The sequence below is a fragment of the Ranitomeya variabilis genome, chromosome 2 (genome assembly GCF_051348905.1).
Source record: "Ranitomeya variabilis isolate aRanVar5 chromosome 2, aRanVar5.hap1, whole genome shotgun sequence".
Classification (NCBI taxonomy): domain Eukaryota; kingdom Metazoa; phylum Chordata; class Amphibia; order Anura; family Dendrobatidae; genus Ranitomeya; species Ranitomeya variabilis.
In genome coordinates this window covers 841,036,229-841,055,572 of record NC_135233.1, presented here as the reverse complement: position 1 = coordinate 841,055,572, position 19,344 = coordinate 841,036,229, and the positions used below count along the sequence as shown (strand labels likewise).

Here is a 19,344-nt window from a genome sequence, read left to right as displayed (position 1 = left end):
GTTACCAGACCGCCCAGATCTACTGCGCCAAGGACCGATCTACCATCAGAGCTCAGGGGCCCTACGTTTAACGGCGTGGCTGTTGAAACCTGGATCCTAACTCAAGCAGGTTTCTCCCAGCAGGTCATTTCCACCATGATCAGAGCTCGCAAGACGTCTTCCGCTCGCATCTACCACCGCACCTAGAAAGCCTTCTTCTCTTGGTGCAGACTCCGCAGTCGCCCCCCTCTCGTTTTCTCCATTCCCTTCATTCTGGAATTTCTCCAGTCCGGCTTGGATTCCGGCCTGGCCCTCAGTTCCCTCAAGGGCCAGATTTCAGCGCTGTCGGTGGTGTTCCAGTGTAAGATTGCTACTAACTCACAAGTCAGAACTTTCATTCAAGGGGTCTCCCACGTGGTTCCCCCCTACAGAATGCCACTAGAGACCTGGGATCTCAACTTGGTCCTGAGGGTCCTTCAGGAACCTCCGTTTGAACCTCTGCAAGACGTCCCACTATCTATTCTCTCTTGGAAGGTGGCCTTCCTTGTGGCTATAACGTCTATCAGGCGCGTCTCGTAGTTGGCCGCACTTTCCTGCCAGGCGCCCTTCCTTTCCTTCCACCAGGACAAAGTAGTCTTGCGCCCATCTCCCGCTTTTCTCCCTAAGGTGGTGTCATCTTTTCACCTCAACGAAGATATTATTCTTCCCTCCTTTTGTCCACAGCCAAAACACAGGGTCGAAAAGGCCCTTCACACTTTGGACGTGGTACGGGCTTTCAGGAGGTACGTCTCTAGGACTGCCTCTTTCCGTAAATCGGATTCCCTCTTTATCCTCCATGAGGGTCACAGGAAGGGTTAAGCCGCATCTAAGGCTACGATAGCCAGATGGATCCGATCGGCTATCCAAGAAGCTTATCGGGTCAGGGGCAGGCCCATCCCAGCGGAGGTTAGAGCTCACTCTACTCGGTCAGTTGGTGCTTCCTGGGCCATTCGGCACCAGGCGTCGGCGGAGCAGGTTTGCAAGGCCGCAACATGGTCTAGCCTACATACTTTCACAAAGCACTACAACGTCCACACTCATTCTTCCGCAGATGCGGCCCTTGGCAGACGTATTCTGCAGGCGGCCGTTGTGCATTTATAAGTCAGATGGTACACAGAGTTATTTGGTTGTATTGTTCCCCACCCAGGGACTGCTTTGGGACGTCCCATGGTCCTGTGTCCCCCAATGTGGCGAAGGAGAAATAGGTATTTTTGTGTACGCACCGTAAAATCCTTTTCTCCGAGCCACTCATTGGAGGACACAGCACTCACCGTGTTAGCCTTACGGCTTGTTACCTTTTTGGTTCTTGACTTTTTTTCTGACATGTTATACTCTAATGTTATGTAATATATTGTTGTTAATCTCCTACTGCTTTTGCACTGAACTGGGTCTCTGGAAGCCAGCATGAGGGTGTATACTGCAGGGGAGGAGCTAACCTTTTTTGTCTCAACTTAGTGTCAGCCTCCTAGTGACCGCAGCATAACACCCATGGTCCTGTGTCCCCCAATGAGTGGCTCGGAGAAAAGGATTTTACGGTGAGTACACAAATCCCTATTATATTTTTTTTTTTTTTTTTTTTTTTTTTTAGTCTGAGTCTGTACATTTTATACCGACTGGCTCCACAGCCGTGGTGTCAGACACAGCCAGACTCCCCACAGAGAGGTTATACATCATTTGTTAACATGTTTGCCTTCCTGAATACTGTGTCCACAATGCTGAGAAAGCAATGCGAATTCAGTGTGTAGGAAATGCTGTCACTGCATGTACAATAAAACATGAAATTGTCTGGTCAGAAATAAAGGGTGTAAATGAACTTGTTCTGAACTTGTAAAGTAGGAATCTTACCATTTGATATAATTTTTTTTTCTTTTGTACTAGAAATCCTGGATTTTGGCTACCCTCAGAACTCTGAAACTGGAGCATTGAAAACCTTCATTACTCAGCAAGGGATTAAAAGTCAGGTAATAAATCTGCTGCTTTTTTGGAGGGCTGGAAACAGATGTGTACAGGTGAAAAGATACAAGCTAGGTTGCATCTGTGTGGGGTTTCTTTTTTTTTTTTCTTTAACCACAAAAAAATCTACAATTGTTAAACAGAATATTGTTTAATCCCTTTTCTACCACCCTCCTCTCTAAATTATTCATTTTAAGCAAAGTAGAAAATGGCATTCCAGAGCTGTAGAAAATAGGTGATCAGCATGTGTATAGCAGCGATAAGTACTACAGTAATGTCTCGTTCTAATTCTCAACCCCTCCCCTTTAAAAAATAAAATAAAATAAAATTGTGTGTTTCAATCTGGTTATCAGGATCTTGGTGCTGTCTGGTGTGTGCTTTTTGTTGTGGGTTTTGTAGTTTGATACACTAACTGCTCTCGCATGCCTTTAGCTGCCACCCTTGACCTTAACTTGACTTTTCTTGTTTTTATCCCTGCGTTTCCTGACCTGCTTGTCCGTTCTTCCCACATTTGCCTACCGTATTGCTTCTCCTCTGCTTCATGTGGCTGGACATGTAGCATCAGGTAGGAGTGAATGGAAAAATGCTGGTGATTATCTTCTGGAGGCTTCTAATTCGATTTTTATGTGGAAAATTGAGTTTGTAAAAGGGAGTTTACCAGGTTTGTCATAAATGTTGAATTGTGGGAGAACCACCTCACACTTTCTCTATGCAAAGCGACCACTGTTTGCTTGTCTTTCTGCAGTTATTGATTTAGCTGGGATCTAAGGCTACTTTCACACTTGCGTCAGGCACTGCACGTCGCAATGCGCCGTTGTGGATAAACGCATCCTGCAAAGTTGCCCGCAGGATGCGTTTTTTCTTTATAGACTTTTATTAGCGGCGCATTGTGCCGCAGTGCCACACATCGTGCGACGGTTGCGTCGTGTTTTGGCGGACCGCCTCCACAAAAAGTTACATGTAACGTTTTTTTGTGCGTAGAGTCCGCCATTTTCGACCGCGCATGCGCAGTCGAAACTCTGCTCCCTCCTACCCGGACATTATAATGGGGCAGCGAAAGCGTCGTAAGATTGCTTCCGCTGCCCACGTCGGGCACTTCTTTCACAGTATGTGTCGGTACGTCGGGCCGACGCAGCGCGACGGCCCCGTACCGATGCTAGTATGAAAGCAGCCTTAGGGGTAACATTTCTCCTTGTGGAGACCTGCCAGGCATATCGGAGTGAAGAAACCTATAACCCCTTACCGACGTCGGGCGTAATAATACACTGATGTCAGTATCCCTCCCTTTGATGGAGCCTCCGGCGGTGAGCCCACATCTTTCCCGGAACATGTCAGCTGTTTTGAACAGCTGACAAGTGCCCGCAATAGCAGAGGGTGGAATCGTGATCCACCCATGGCTATTAACTAATTAAATGCTGCTGTCAAACTGATTTTAAATGGAGCTTCCGGCAATTGTGCCGGAAATATGCGCACCTCTGACTTGCGGGTCACTGGAGTGTCAGCATGACAACCCGAGGTTTCCTGGAGATCTTTATGGTTGTCAGTGCCGGATTGCTGTGAGCGCCACCCAGTGGTTGGCACTCATAGCAAGTTAGCAATGCTACTACATAGAGGTGATATGACTATCACCCCTATGTAGCTGAGCCGATCAGACTATGGCAGCTTCTAGTCTATGGAAACTATTCAAGCAGGCCATAAGTGTAAAAAAAAAAAAAGTTCAAATCCTCCTCCCCCTTTCTCTCGCCCCTATCAAAATAAAACACTAAAAATTAAATCCAACCTACACATATTTGGTAGCGGAGTTCAGAATCTACTGATCTATCAAAAAAAAAAGATTGACCTGATCGATTAAATGGTGTAGCGAGGGGGGAAAAAAAGGAAAACCGCCAAAATTAAGGGGGTTTTTTTTGTCCCCGTGACACTGCATTAAAATGCAATAAGGGGTGATCAAAAGATCGTATATGGACCAAAATGGTATCATTAAAAACATCAACTCATTTGCGTAATCTAATTGTATTGTCTGCATACCATGTTATGTTATCTTAAAGTTAATAAAAAGAATTTTAAAAAAATCAACTCGGCGTGCAAAAAATACGTCCTCACCTAACCAGAGATCACGAAAAACGGAGACGCTATGGTATCGGAAAATGGTGCAATATTTTTTTTTTATTTTTTTTTTTTAAACAACGGTAGGAATTTTTTTTCCTATTTTCTAGTACACGACATGGTAAAACCAATGGGGTCGTTCAAAAGTACAACTCGTCCCACAAAAAAACAGCTTTCACATGGCCATATTGACGGAAGAATAAAGATATGTCTCTGGGAAGAAGGGGGAGCCGGGGGTGAAGGTTTCCCACAAAGTTAATTCTAAAGTTGATTTTAATCAATAAATCTTGGAATAAGTTCCACAATTGGATGCGTTTAAAAAAAAAAAAAAAAAAAATCATGTTCTGAGAATCTTACAAATGTGCCCCTGGTTTGTACTGTGTAATGGCTGTGTCTGACCGTACAAGAACATGGTCTGATCATACAACATTTGGGCAGGGGAGGAAGACAAGAGTATACTGACATTGCAGCATTGTTTTTTCTGAGGTCAAAACACTTCTCTGCCTATTTTTAAAAAATGTTTAACTTCCAAAGATTTGCGATCCCTTTAAAAAAAAAAAAAAACACCCTCCCCTGTTGCAGGAGTTGTGGTATGATCAGACCATGTTCCTGTACAGTTATATAGCACTAGCAGGGGCTCATTTATAAGATTCTCAGCATAGAAACATTATTTACTTATTTACTTTTTTTTAACCCCTTTCTGCCATCGGACTGAATAGTACGTCCGATGGCAGATCCCCCTGCTTTGATGCGGGCTCCGGCGGTGAGCCCGCATAAAAGCCGGGACATGTCAGCTGTTTTGTACAGCTGACATGTGCCCGCAATAGCAGCGGGTGGAATCGCGCTCCACCTGCCGCTATTAACTAGTTAAATGCCACTGTCAAATGCTGACAGCGGCATTTAACAAGCGCATCCGGCCGGAAATGCGTGCATCGGTGACCCCGGGGGGGTGTCATCGGTGAGTTGTCATAATAACCAGAGGTCTCCTGAAGGCATCTATGGTTGTTCATGCCAGACTGCTGTGAGCGCCACCCTGTGGTCGGCGCTCATAGCGATGCTGTAATTCTACTACATAAAAGCGATCAGAGCATCGCCTCCTATGTAGCAGAGCCAATCGGGCAATGCCAGCTTCTAGCCTCCCATGGAGGCTATTAAAACATGGGAAGAGAAGAAAAAAAAGTTAAAAGAAAAAAAAATAAATAAAATATTTAAGTTCAAATCATCCCCTTTTGCCCCATTCAAAATAAAACAAAAAATCAAACCTACACATATTTGGTATCACCGCGTTCAGAATCGCCCGATCTATCCATAAAAAAAAAAAAAAAATGACCCTATCGCTAAACTGCATTGCGAGAAAAAAATCCAAACACCAGAATTACGTTTTTTGGGTCGCTGCGACATTGCATTAACCCCTTCCCGACCTGTGACACAGCGTATGCGTCATGAAAGTCGGTGCCAATCCGACCTGTGACGCATATGTTGTGTCACAGAATGATCGCGTCCCTGCAGATCGGGTGAAAGGGTTAACTCCCATTTTACCCGATCTGCAGGGACAGGGGGAGTGGTACTTCAGCCCAGGGGGGGTGGCTTCACCCCCCCCCCCCCGTGGCTACGATCGCTCTGATTGGCAGTTTCACTTTCAACAGCCAATCAGAGCGATTTGTAATATTTCACCTATGAAAATGGTGAAATATTACAATCCAGCCATGGCCGATGCTGCAATAGCATCTGCCATGGCTGGAGACCCCGAACTGCCCCCACCCCACCCCACCGATCGCCTCCCCAGTCGTCCTTTTTGCCCCGATCTCCGTTCCGCTCCCCTCCTCCCTCCTGTCCGCTCCCCAGGTCCTCCGGTCCCACCCCCCCATACTTACCTAGCTCCGATGTCCCTCCCGGTGTCCGGCCGTCTTCAAAATAAAAAAAATAGTAAATAAATCCCCCCCTTTATCACCCCCATAGGTAGGGACAATAATAAAATACAGAAAATATAATTATTTTTGTTTTTCCATTAGGGTTAGGGTTGCGCTTAGGGTTGCGCTTAGGGTTGCGCTTAGGGTTGCGCTTAGGGTTGCGCTTAGGGTTGCGCTTAGGGTTGCGCTTAGGGTTGCGCTTAGGGTTGCGCTTAGGGTTGCGCTTAGGGCTAGGGTTAGAATTAGGGTTAGGGTTGGAATTAGGGTTAGAATTAGGCTATGTGCACACGGTGCGGATTTGGCTGCGGATCCGCAGCGGATTGGTCGCTGCGGATTCGTATCAGTTTTCCATCACGTTTACAGTACCACGTAAACCTATGGAAAACCAAATCCGCTGTGCCCATGGTGCGGAAAATACAGCGCGGAAACGCTGCGTTGTATTTTCCGCAGCATGTCAATTCTTTGTGGAATTCCGCAGCGTTTTACACCTGCTCCATAATAGGAATCCGCAAGTGAAATCCACACAAAAAACACTGGAAATCCGCGGTAAATCCGCAGGTAAAGCGCAGTGCGTTTTACCTGCAGATTTTTCAAAAACTGCGGAAAAATCCACACAAATCCGCAACGTGAGCACATAGCCTTAGGGTTAGGGTTGGAATTAGGGGTAAGACTAGGGTTAGGGGTGTGTTGGGGTTAGGGTTTTGGTTAGGGTTGGGATTAGAGTTAGGGGTGTGTTGGGGTTAGTGTTGGAGTTAGAATTGAGGGGTTTCCACTTTTTAGGCACATCAGGGGGTCTCCAAACGCGACACGGCGCCACCATTGATTCCAGCCAATCTTGCGTTGAAAAAGTAAAATGGTGCTCTCTCCCTTCCGAGCCCCGACGTGTGCCCAAACAGTGGTTTACCCTCACATATGGGGTACCAGCGTACTCAGGAGAAACTGATGAACAACTTTTGGGGTCAAATTTCCCCTGTTACCCTTGGGAAAATAAAAAATTCAGGGCTAAAAAAAAATTTTTGAGAAAAGAAAAATGATTTTTTATTTTCATGGCTCTGCGTTATAAACTTCTGTGAAGCACTTGGGGGTTCAAAGTGCTCACCACACATCTAGATTAGTTCCTTGGGAGGTCTAGTTTCCAAAATGGGGTCACTTATGGGGAAGCTCCAATGTTTAGGCACACAGGGGCTCTCCAAACGCGACATGGTGTCCGCTAATGATTGGAGCTAATTTTCCATTCAAAAAGCCAAATGGTGTGCCTTCCCTTCCAAGCCCTGCCGTGCACCCAAACAGTGGTTTACCCCCACATATGGGGTATCATCATACTCAGGACAAACTGGACAACAACATTTGGGGTCCAATTTCTCCTGTTACCCTTGGGAAAATAAAAAATTCTGGGCTAAAAATCATTTTTGAGGAAAGAAAAATTATTTTTTATTTTCACGGCTCTGCGTTATAAACTTCTGTGAAGAACTTGTTGGTTTAAAGTGCTCACTATGCATCTAGATAAGTTCCTTGGGGGGTCTAGTTCCCAAAATGGGGTCACTTGTGGGGGAGCTCCAATGTTTAGGCACACGGGGGCTCTCCAAACGCGACATGGTGTCCGCTAAAGATTGGAGCCAATTTTTCATTGAAAAAGTCAAATGGCGCTCCTTCCCTTCTGAGTTCTGCCGTGCGCCCAAACAGTGGTTTACCCCCACATATGAGGTATCAGCGTACTCAGAACAAATTGGACAACAACTTTCGTGGTCCAGTTTCTCCTTTTACCCTTGGGAAAATAAAAAAATTGTTGCTAAAAGATCATTTTTGTGACTAAAAAGTTAAATGTTCATTTTTTACTTCCATGTTGCTTCTGCTGCTGTGAAACACCTGAAGGGTTAATAAACTTCTTGAATGTGGTTTTGAGCACCTTGAGGGGTGCAGTTTTTAGAATGGTGTCACTTTTGGGTATTTTCAGCCATATAGAACCCTCAAATTGACTTCAAATGTAGGTGGTCCCTAAAAAAAAAATGGTTTTGTAAATTTTGTTGTAAAAATGAGAAATCACTGGTCAAATTTTAACCCTTATAACTTCCTAGCAAAAAAAAATGTTGTTTCCAAAATTGTGCTGATGTAAAGTAGACATGTGGGAAATGTTATTTATTAACTATTTTGTGTCACATAACTCTGGTTTAACAGAATAAAAATTCAAAATGTGAAAATTGCTAAATTTTCGCCAAATTTCCATTTTTTTCACAAATAAACGCAGAAATTATCGACCTAAATTTACCACTAACATGAAGCCCAATATGTCACGAAAAAAACAATCTCGGAATCGCTACGATCCGTTGAAGCGTTCCCGACTTATTACATCATAAAGGGACACTGGTCAGAATTGCAAAAAACGGCAAGGTCATGAAGGCCAAAATAGGCTGGGTCATGAAGGGGTTAAAATGCAATAACGGGCGATCAAAAGAACGTATCTGCACAAAAATGGTATCTTTAAAAACGTCAGCTCGGCACGCAAAAAATAAGCCCTCACCCGACCCCAGATCCCAAAAAAATGGAGAGGCTACGGGTATCAAAAAATTGTGCAATTTATTTTATTTATTTTTTTTAGCAAAGTTTGGATTATTTTTTTTTTCTCCACCACTTACTTAAAAGAGAACCTAGACATATGTTTGGTGTCTATGAACTCATAATGACCTGGAGAACCATAATGGAAGGTCAGTTTTAGCATTTGGTGAACCTAGTAAAAAAGCCAAACAAAAAAACAAGTGTGGGATTGCACTTTTTTGGCAATTTCACCGCACTTGGAACTTATGTTATGTCTCTGGGAAGGAGGGGAGCGAACAACGAAAACGCAAAACGGAAAAAAAGCTCTGGGGGTTAAAAAACATCCAATTGTCACTTATTATTCCAAGATCTATTGATTTAAAATTAACTGTTGGTGGGACAACCATTTTAAATATGCAAATTGCCTCTTCAGAGAGGAAAAGGTCTTCAACTCTAGTGCCATCTATTTGGAAGTAGCATGCGAAGTCAATATCAACCCTTTCATGAGCCTTGCCGAGTGACTTGGGCAATTTGCATATTTAATTTTCCAGAGAAGCATGCATGGCATACAAGACGCCTCACTCTGACATACCAGTCCTGGCAAGTCACTCTCCACAAATAGAAACGTTACCTTTTTGATCCCAGTCTTAAGCCTGTAACCTAGCCAAATCTCATACTTTGCACTGACAAGGGGCAACACCCCAAAACGGTGTCTGCACATTGAACTTCTGGTTTGGCTTTTATCCTATCTCATCTGGCAAGGCTTGTTAAAGGGTCGTTATTGACTTTTAGGATGCTACTTCCAATAGGTGGCGCTAAAGTTCTAGTCCTCATCCTTTCTGAAGAGGCAATTTGTAGACTTTAGTAGAATACGGTAAATTTTCCTGTGAAATGCTATAATGGTCTGAGATGGGAATCCCCCTGTAATCTTATCCCACATAGTACTCACTTTTTATTACGGTTTTATACATGATGTCAAGGAATTCCCAAGTTCTTATCCATTGAGATATTCACTCTAGGAATTTCCAGATAACCTTGTACTCTTTTCTTTTTTTCCTGTGTTCTGTCAGACCAAGGAGGAGCAGTCTCAGATCACCAGCCAAGTGACTGGTCAGATCGGCTGGCGACGTGAAGGGATCAAGTATCGTCGAAATGAGCTGTTCTTGGATGTTTTAGAGAGTGTTAACCTACTAATGTCCCCTCAAGGTAAGTACAGTGGCGTGAGGTGCAGAGTTGTAGGCTTGTAAGAACAACTTGTGGATCCAAACTGACTGACTTCTCCTTCTCCAGGACAGGTACTCAGCGCTCATGTGTCTGGGCGGGTGGTTATGAAGAGCTATTTGAGCGGTATGCCTGAATGCAAATTTGGAATGAATGATAAGATTGTAATTGAGAAACAAGGCAAAGGAACAGCCGATGAGACCGGCAAAACGTAAGTGTGGGGAACCAATGCGCTTCTTTCTATGATTCCTATGTGCTCCAGATGCATTTCATCACCATCTTTGCAAATACAATCACAGATTTATATAGGCAGTCTTAACCGAAAAACTTTGTTGCTCACAGCAACCAATTACAGCACAACTTCTATTATAAGAGCAGTTCAACGCTTTGGCCTGTATGTATGTACATCCTAGATATCACTGAAATATTCCAGTTACAAAACTTTAATCATTACATAGTGGAATTCGTTGAGAACAATACAACACAAAAAAGGTCAATGTAAATCAAAGTTAATATCATATAGGCCTGGATCTGGAATATTCAAAATCAAAGTGGAAAATCAAAATTATAGGCTGATTCAACTTCAGTGGAAATGCTTCAATACAGGGAAATGATGCTCAGTAGTGTGTGTGTGGCCTCATGTGCCTGTATGACCTCTCTACAATGCTAGGACGTCTGGACATCCGGCCCTCATACCACTTTGATGGAGTATGTTTCTGAAGGTTTAAGCAGACACGTGGATGTTAGTGGCCTGCTGGAGGTCATTTTTGCAGGGCTCTGTCAATTTTTCCTAGCACAAAGGAGTAGGTAGCGGTCCTGCTGCTGGGTTGTTGCCCTCCTATGGCCCCTCATCTTCTGGTGTACTGGCCTGTCTCCTGGCATTTGCTCCATGCTCTCGACACTGTGCTGACAGATGCAGCTACTCTTCTTTCCACAGCTTGCATTGATGTTCGATCCTGGTTGAGATGCACTACTGAGCAACTTCTGTGGGTTGTAGACACTGTCTCATGCTACTGTACAGTACCTCTAGGGGTGAGAGCAATGACAAATTCAAAGTGGCTAAAACAGACAAAAAGGATGAGAACAGAGAAATGGTCTGTAGTTTTCTACCTGTTGTCTGTTACATTTGCACTACAGTAAGAGAAATGGATTCACAATTGGTGTTGCTTCATAATTGGAGTCACGTTTTGTTTAAGCATTTTTTTTTTTTTTTTTTTTTTTTTTTTTTTTTAGGTGTTAGGCTGCTTTCACACATCAGTTTTTTATTTAATTAATGAGCAAATGGGATAGATTGTAAACATTTTCAAATGTCCCATGAGGAAACCTGAATTAATTGGAATCAGGTGTGACTTTTGACCATTGACAGAATAGTATTTAAAGAGTGATGGTTGGTCACTGGAACGCCATTGCCTCTTAGGCTGCTTTCACACTAGCGTCGGTACGGGGCCGTCGCGCTGCGTCGGCCCGACGTACCGACGCATACTGTGCAAAAAAATGCCCGACGTGGGCAGCGGAAGCAGTCTTAGGACGCTTCCGCTGCCCCATTGCAAGATCCGGGGAGGAGGGGGTGGAGTTTCGGCCGCGCATACCCTGTCGAAAATGACTGTTTCGACGCACAAATAGTTACATGTAACTTTTTTTTGTGGCGGTGTGCCAAAACACGACGCAATGCGTCGCTAATGTAAGTCTATGGGGAAAAAACGCATCCTGCAGACAACTTTGCAGGATGCGGTTTTTTTTCTCCTAAACGACGCATTGCGACGTCTGCCGAAAAACGCTAGTGTGAAAGTAGCCTAAGGCTTCTTTCACACTTCCGTCGGTACGGGGCTGTCACAAAGCGTCGGCGCAGCGTACCGACAGACGGTAGTGATTTTCTGCACAAGGTGGGCAGTGGATGCAGTGTTTCAACGCATCCACTGTCCATAGTAAAGTCCCAGGGAGGAGGGGGTGGAGTTACGGCTGGGCATGCGCACTTGAAAATGCAGGACACGACGTACGAAAAACATTCCCTTGAACGTTTTTTCGCTATGACAATCCGCCAAATACAAGTCTATGGGGATGACAAAGATGGCAATCTCCTTTTGTCAAACTCCTCACTTTCTTATCACTACTGATGTGGGCTTGTGAGGGATTTAAAGTGCTGGAATTTGGTGGTTTGGTCTTGTACACTAGTAGCCAGCTCCTGCTGCAGAACGCATGGGCACAACTGAGCCCATGCCATATCTTTGAGGTAACTGTACATTGGATTGCGATAAATCACCTGCAATCTTGATGGACAGTTGTCATTTTGTGAGAAGGGGTTAAGAAATGTCAGTTGAGCTCTGGTGGGCTGTTTTGGACAGCTTTTCATTTAGGGTATGTGCACACGTTCAGGATTATTTGCGGTTTTTTTTTTTTCGTGATAACGCATAAAAGCATACATATGCATCCTATCATTTAGAATGCATTCTTCAATTTTTGTGCACATGATGCGTTTTTATCCACGAAAAAAATGCATCGCGGTAAAAAAAAGCAGCATGTTCATTAATTTTGCAGATTTTTTTTTGTTTTTCCCGCTATTTAAGGCATTGGGAACCTCCGGAAAAATACTCGCATAAAACGCATGCGGATTTCTGGCAGAAATGTCCGTTTTGTCAGATTTCTGCAAGAAATCCTGAACGTGTGCACATAGCCTTAGACAGTTTTGATAAATGAAGCGGATTGTTTGACATGCATGAATGATTTATATAAGATGTGTCTAAATTTAAAAATCAGTCACAAATTACAAAGTTAAACTTTTATTGAACGTTTACAAGTGACTTTTTTTTTTTCTCCATAGATGTTGGACAGATCATTTCCTATCATGTGAATGGGTTGGTTTCTGTAGAATGTGTATGCATTTTTGCAAAGCCTGTGCAGATGAATGGCACTTGTGCATCAAACATACCACATGTTGGTACACGCCATTGTTCACTATGTTTTTGGGATCCTTGATGTGTTGCATTTGTATTTTAATTGCTATTTGAACATAGCTTTTTTTTTCTGTAGTGGGAAACAATCCATTGCTATTGATGACTGTACATTCCACCAGTGCGTTCGGCTCAGCAAGTTTGATTCGGAACGCAGCATTAGCTTTATTCCACCCGATGGAGAGTTTGAGCTGATGAGGTAAGATTTGTTTCCTTGCTTTTAGACCTCATTCTGTTGTTGGGAAGGCCCACAGTTGATCTGTTCAGCATAATTTCTTCATTCAGCGTTCCATTCATGCACATCTGTTAAGTTTACTACAACTTAACATTTATACAATGCATACTTATACTATATAGTCTTCTATTGTGCCAATAATGTTCACGTGTGTTGGAATGACAGCTTTTCTGCTAGGTCATGCCCTGTATCTGGAAAGTTTGTGGCGCAAGTCATGTGAAAAGAAAACCAAAAACCAGATTTTTGGTGCCTATAGTTTGTTTGCTGTATTCTCTTATCATACATTTTTTTTTGTCTTTTTACATTTAGATATCGAACCACAAAAGATATCATCCTTCCTTTCCGCGTCATCCCACTGGTTCGTGAGGTGGGGCGTACTAAATTGGAGGTGAAGGTGGTCATTAAATCCAACTTTAAGCCTTCCCTGCTGGCTCAAAAAATTGAGGTACGATATTCTATGGTTTCATAAGTACTATGGAAAACTTTGAGAAAGTGTGTTTTTTGTGTCAGTTAGCTGGGCGCAAGGAAAAATCTCAACATATAAAGCACTTGAGTATTCCGATTATTTCACTTATACATGGACTGGTTTCTTTCCAAATATTCAGTCGGCTGTTCTTCTTGCACATGCTTAAGTAGGTGATTTGCTCTACAGGTTCGAATCCCAACACCACTCAACACAAGCGGGGTGCAAGTCATTTGTATGAAGGGGAAAGCCAAATACAAGGCCAGCGAAAATGCCATTGTCTGGAAGTGAGTGACTAGAATACCGTTTTAGATAAAAATGTTTAATTTGTATTCCTATATTTTTGCAGTTGACCCAAAGTAGTTGCCTTTTTAAAGAGTTGGCCCTGAAAAACACTTCTCACCTGTCCAAACGATGGTTAATTACCATTACAATATTGAAAACCCCTCCCCACCCCCCTCACTGATTGCTAGAACAGGGAACAGAAACCCTTGCTTTAGAAGTGATTTAAATGGAGGATAGTGCCCGTGACTCTCTGCTGATCCGTTCTCTGGAATTGGTGCTCAGGCCCAAGAGGCCTGTTTCTATTGATTTGCGCCACCCCCCCCCCCCCCCCCAAGCATTTAAACATATATTAGCTAGGCAATGTTTTCTAGTGGCCAACCCCTTTTAGATCTATGTAGAATCCATTCCACAAGACTTTAAAGTAAAATTGTTGCTAAGACCATTATGTTCAGAAAAATGCCTGTCACACAGCCAATTTTCATGACCTGTCCGTATTAGCATATTTGGTCCACAAATCAGACCAAATTCAAACCAAAGTGTGCTTTTCAAATCTGCTATATTGGTGAATTTGGCCTAATACTGTGGTACAAGCCTAATCCGAGGAAGAAGGAAATAAACACAGGCAATTTACTACTTACAAAAAAAAAAAACCTTGACCTTTTTTAAGCCACCTCAAGAATAGTGTGGCCCCTTGACCTGATTTTAGGTACCGTATTTTCCGGCGTATAAGACGACTTTTTAACCCCTCAAAATCTTCTTAAAAGTCGGGGGTTGTCTTATACGCCGTGTACAGATAAAATGTGCATATGGTGGGCGGGGGGGGAGTGGTCCCGATGATGAAGAGAGGGGGCGTCTCACAGTAAAGTGTGAGTGGAGTATATCCCCCTATTACCTCATTGTGGCAGCGTGGGGGTCTCCGTGCTGGGAGCTGCAGCTCCTCTTCGTGCCGTGGGTGCTCTGTGCTGTGGGGCGGCGGCGCATCTTCGTGCCGTGGGGCGGCGGCGCATCTTCTTGCATCTTCTTCTGGCTCCTCCGGCATCTCCTCCAGGCCCGGAGGCACCAGCAGCCCCATTGCTGTGATGCGGTGGCCTCCGGGAAAATGGCTGCTGCTCAGATTCAGATCTCGTCTCCTGAGATCTTGGGAGACGAGATCTGAATCTGAGCAGCGGCCATTTTCCCGGATGCCACCGCATCAGAGCAATGGGGCTGCCGGTGCCTCCGGGCCTGGAGGAGATGCTGGAGGAGCCCCGACGCTGCAAGAAGATGCTCCGCCGTCGCCCCCCCATAGCACGAAGATGCGCCGCCACCCCACAGCACAGAGCACCCACGGCACGAAGAGGAGCTGCCGCTCCCAGCACAGAGACCCCCACGCTGCCGTAATGGGGGATATACTCCACTCACACTTTACTGTGAGACGCCCCCCTCTCCATCATCGGGACCACTCCCCACGCCAAAAGGCACATGTTCACCGGCCCTATAAGATGACATATGGCGTATAAGAAGACCCCCGACTTTTAAGAAGATTTTATATTTTAACTGGAAAAGTTGGGGGGTCGTCTTATACGCCCAGTCGTCTTATATGCCGGAAAATACGGTACATTGTTTCAGCTCTTCTAGCTCCTAAAGGGGCTGTCCCATGAACAAAGACCATTATTTTTAAAGATTACATCGTTGAACAAAAGAGCAAACAGTATATCTCATTACTACTGTCTGGCAATGTTAAAGGGGTTGTCCCACAAAGTTCATTTTAACCAATAGATCTTGGAGTAATTTCGCTGAGAAAATCCTATAAATTTGCCCCTGCTGTGTAATGGCTGTTCCTGACCGTGGAGGAACATGGTCTGATCATATCACAGCTCCTGGGCAGAGAGGGAAGCAAAAGAGGATACAGACTAGACAGCCTGGTGTCATGGCTGATTCTTTCTGTAAACCATTGTTTGTTTTTCAACAGGCAAATAAACGCCTCACAGCAGCTGCAATCCTATGCTGTCCTGTCTGTATACACTTTTGCTTCCTCCCCTGCCTAGGAGATGTGCTATGATCAGACCATATCCTGTTTTCATGTTAGTGTTTTCCTTTTCTCTTTTATAGAAACTCAGAAGGAAGGAAAAAAAAATTGAGGGGAAAAAAAAGTGTAACCTAGGAAGAGTCCCTTTGCATGTTGATACGCCGCATATAGGCATGGTATGTTGTAACCCATCTTCTGGTGCCTTATCTCTTAGGATAAAACGGATGGCTGGAATGAAGGAATCGCAGATTAGTGCAGAGATTGAGCTCTTGCCGACAAATGACAAGAAGAAATGGGCACGTCCTCCTATTTCCATGAACTTTGAGGTAAGGCAGAACCTTTGCAGGCCGATGACAGGGTGAGCTGAAAGTGAAGACGTTGCCTGTGCCAACAAACATGGGTCGGTGTTTTTCATATGGCAGCACTATCATCTCCTTACTATTGATATTGGTTTTACTTTTGGCATAGCAATGTATCCAGTGAAGACACTAGCAAGCATCTGTTACTGTCTCTGTAAAAGATTGTTTCGTTTCTTTCCCTAGGTCCCCTTTGCTCCGTCCGGCCTGAAAGTTCGTTACCTGAAAGTGTTTGAGCCTAAGCTGAACTACAGCGACCACGATGTGATAAAATGGGTGCGATACATTGGCCGCAGTGGAATCTATGAGACACGTTGTTAATGCATCGATATTTAGAGAGGAAGGAGCCACCTCCATTGCTAATGCTGCCCCCATCACACTACATTCCGATGGGGCGACCCCAAGTTACAAAGGGAGGCAATTCTCTCAGGCTCTGAAGAGTGGAACATGCTCCTTACTTTCTTGCTTCTTCCGCCCGACCATTAGTCGTTTGGCTCATTAACCCCATTCAGTCTGGAGGCTCTGCACAGATTCAGCTTTGGAAAGGTTAACCACACGTAGAGATCTCCAGTTTAAGGGATCTCCTTGTCCACCTTGCTGCTATGTGGTTTTATTAAAACCCTTCTTACATGCAGGTGCCCCCGACCTTGTATACCACCATACAGTCTGTGATATTGCTGGCAGATAGTATTTCTGAATAGTGTAGTGCTTCCTGCACGCTTCCCATCACATCCCTCTTACCAGTAGCTAGCAGCGTCCTGTTTACTGTGTCCAAGTATCTGTCATTAAACTTTAACGCTGTCACAGGCCAGCTCAACAACAAGAGGGCAACTCAGAGTTCTGACATCAATATATGGGATAGGGAATCGCACAAAGATCACTCTGCTTGGAGGGGGGGTTACTTCTATGTTTTGAGGGGTTTTATCTGCTATGTTGATGACCAAATCTAGGAGAAAGGGGTCATTTGATGCTCGGGGGGTGGCCTTTCCCTACTTTTTTTTTCTCAGTGAAGAGGAGGAGAGGACCATGTTATAAATGTCACAGAATTTGTCATGGAGTGCAAAGAATAAAACATATCACTGCCAGTGAGCAGTCACTAATCCTAAAGCGGCAAGGATGGGATCCTGTAACTACCACTGATGTGATTTGTGTAGCCCTGTGACCTCTCTCATGTCCCTGTACTCCTTGTGCCGTGATTTGCTCTGTTTTTTTCTTTGTGATGATCGATTCATAAACCTAATAAACTGTAGAAAATGAAGCTTTTGATTTTATTTATACAAATGTTGCCACTAAACAATTGTGCCACACTAGTTTATTCTGCAGTAATTCCTCGAATAGGCCATAAATTATAAAAGCCCCAAAAATGTTCCTGCATCATCTGTTCTTTTAATTATAACAGACAACAGAAATGAGCTATGGTCCCGCTTCTTCAGTAACGCTTTAAAAGTTTACCAAACTTTTGCAACATTATTTCAGTGCCATTTATTCCATGGCGCTTTCCATGTGAAAGGGGTATACATAAAAAAACAGGTAAAATGATCTTAAACAATACAGGTCACCGAATGGTACAGGAAGAGAGGACACTGCCCACGATGGCTCACAATCTACAAGGGATGGATGAGGTATAGCTGGTTGTGAAGAGGTTTGGTGCTTACTGTAGGTTGTAGGCTTGTCGGAAGAGGTAGGTCTTCAGGTTCCTCTTGAAGGTTTCCATGGTAGGCAAGAGTCGGATATCTAGTGGAACACTTAAACAGAATATACCGTATATACTCGAGTATAAGCCCCCCCCCCCCCCCCTCTCTAATTTTGCCACAAAAAAACTGGGAAAACTTAATGACTAGAGTATAAGCCTATGATGGAAAATGCAGCAGCTACAGGTAAATGTCAAAAGTAAAAATAGATACCAATAAAAGTAAAATAAATTGAGACATCAGTAGGTTGTGTTTTTGAATATCCATATTGAATCAGGAGACCCATATAATGCTCCATAAAAGTTAATAATGGCCCCATAAGATGCTCCATAGACACATTTGCCCAATATAATGCTGCACAAGCCTTGATTATGGCCCCATAAGATGCTCCAGAGATATTTGCCCCCATATAATGCTCCACAAACATTAATTGTGGGCCCATAAGATGCTCCATAAAGATATTTGCCCCATATAGTGCTGCACAAACGTTGATTATGCCCCATAAGATGCTCCATACAGACACTTGCCCCATTTGCTGTTGCTGCGATTAAAAAAAAAAATAAAAAAAAAATCACATACTCACCTCTCCGTCGCTCAGGCCCCCGCCACTTTCAATATTCACCTGACTTCGTTCTGACGCCGCTCCATCTTCAGCGTCTTCTGCACTGACGTTCGGGCAGAGGGCGCGCACTAACCACGTCATTGTAGAAGACGCTGAAGACGAGCGGTGCCGGAACGAGGAGCAGGTGAATATCGTACAGCGCTCCTCTCCCCGTTATACTCGCCTGCTCCTGGTGCGGTCCCTGCTTCCCCGGCGCCGCATCTTCCTGTAGTGAGCGGTCACATGGTACCGCTCATTACAGTAATGAATATGTGGCTCCACCCCTATGGGAGATGGAGCCGCATATTCAGTACTGTAATGAGCGGTACCATGTGACCGCTCACTACAGGAAGAAGCTGCGTCGCCGGGGAAGCAGGGACCGCGCCAGGAGCAGGTGAGTATAAATAGGCAGCCCCCGCTCCCCCTCCCCTCCTGACCCCTGGGTATGACTGAGTGTTAGCCGAGAGGGGGACTTTCAACCCAAAAAAATGGGCTGAAAATCTCAGCTTATACTCGAGTATATACGGTAACTCCAAGTAAATCAAGCTTCTGTGAAATCAAACTGTCCACTTAGGAAGCAACACTGTTTGACAATCAATTTCACATGCTGATGTGCAAATGGAATAGACAACAGATGGAAAATGGCAATTATCAAGGAAAGATATATATCTTGGTACCGTGTTAGCCAGTGGATAGAAAAATATTTACAATTGAGTCCTCAGTGGTTGATACCTTTTTAATGGCAACTGAAAAGATGCTAACAAATTGCAAGCTTTCGAGACTACTCTGGTCTCTTCATCAGGCAGAGACTAATAAATATATGATTCTTCAGAATTTCTATGTGATTTATATATATTTATTGTGCTGTTCTTATGAATTTCTATTAGTCTATGCCTGATGAAGAGACCGGAATAGTCTTGAAAGCCTGCAATTTGTTACCATCATTTTCAGTTGCCATCAAAAGGTATCAACCACTGAGGACTCTCAATTCTAAATATTTGTTAATTATCAAGACAC

At 44.1% G+C, this 19,344-nt stretch overlaps 1 protein-coding gene across 3 annotated transcripts in view; it reads left to right on the top strand.

Annotated features, from left to right (window-relative positions):
• Positions 1-17,289, top strand: part of AP2M1 (adaptor related protein complex 2 subunit mu 1) — a 39,607-nt gene extending 22,318 nt beyond the window's left edge. For all 3 annotated transcript variants that reach the window (XM_077290136.1, XM_077290138.1, XM_077290137.1), the window contains exons 4-11: positions 1,897-1,979; positions 9,590-9,725; positions 9,810-9,951; positions 12,768-12,887; positions 13,233-13,368; positions 13,576-13,673; positions 15,894-16,005; positions 16,222-17,289. In XM_077290136.1, the coding sequence (XP_077146251.1) occupies positions 1,897-1,979; positions 9,590-9,725; positions 9,810-9,951; positions 12,768-12,887; positions 13,233-13,368; positions 13,576-13,673; positions 15,894-16,005; positions 16,222-16,356 (962 nt within the window). In that variant the 3' untranslated portion in view covers positions 16,357-17,289. The remainder of the gene's footprint in view (positions 1-1,896; positions 1,980-9,589; positions 9,726-9,809; positions 9,952-12,767; positions 12,888-13,232; positions 13,369-13,575; positions 13,674-15,893; positions 16,006-16,221) is intronic.
• Positions 17,290-19,344: the final 2,055 nt, after the last annotated feature.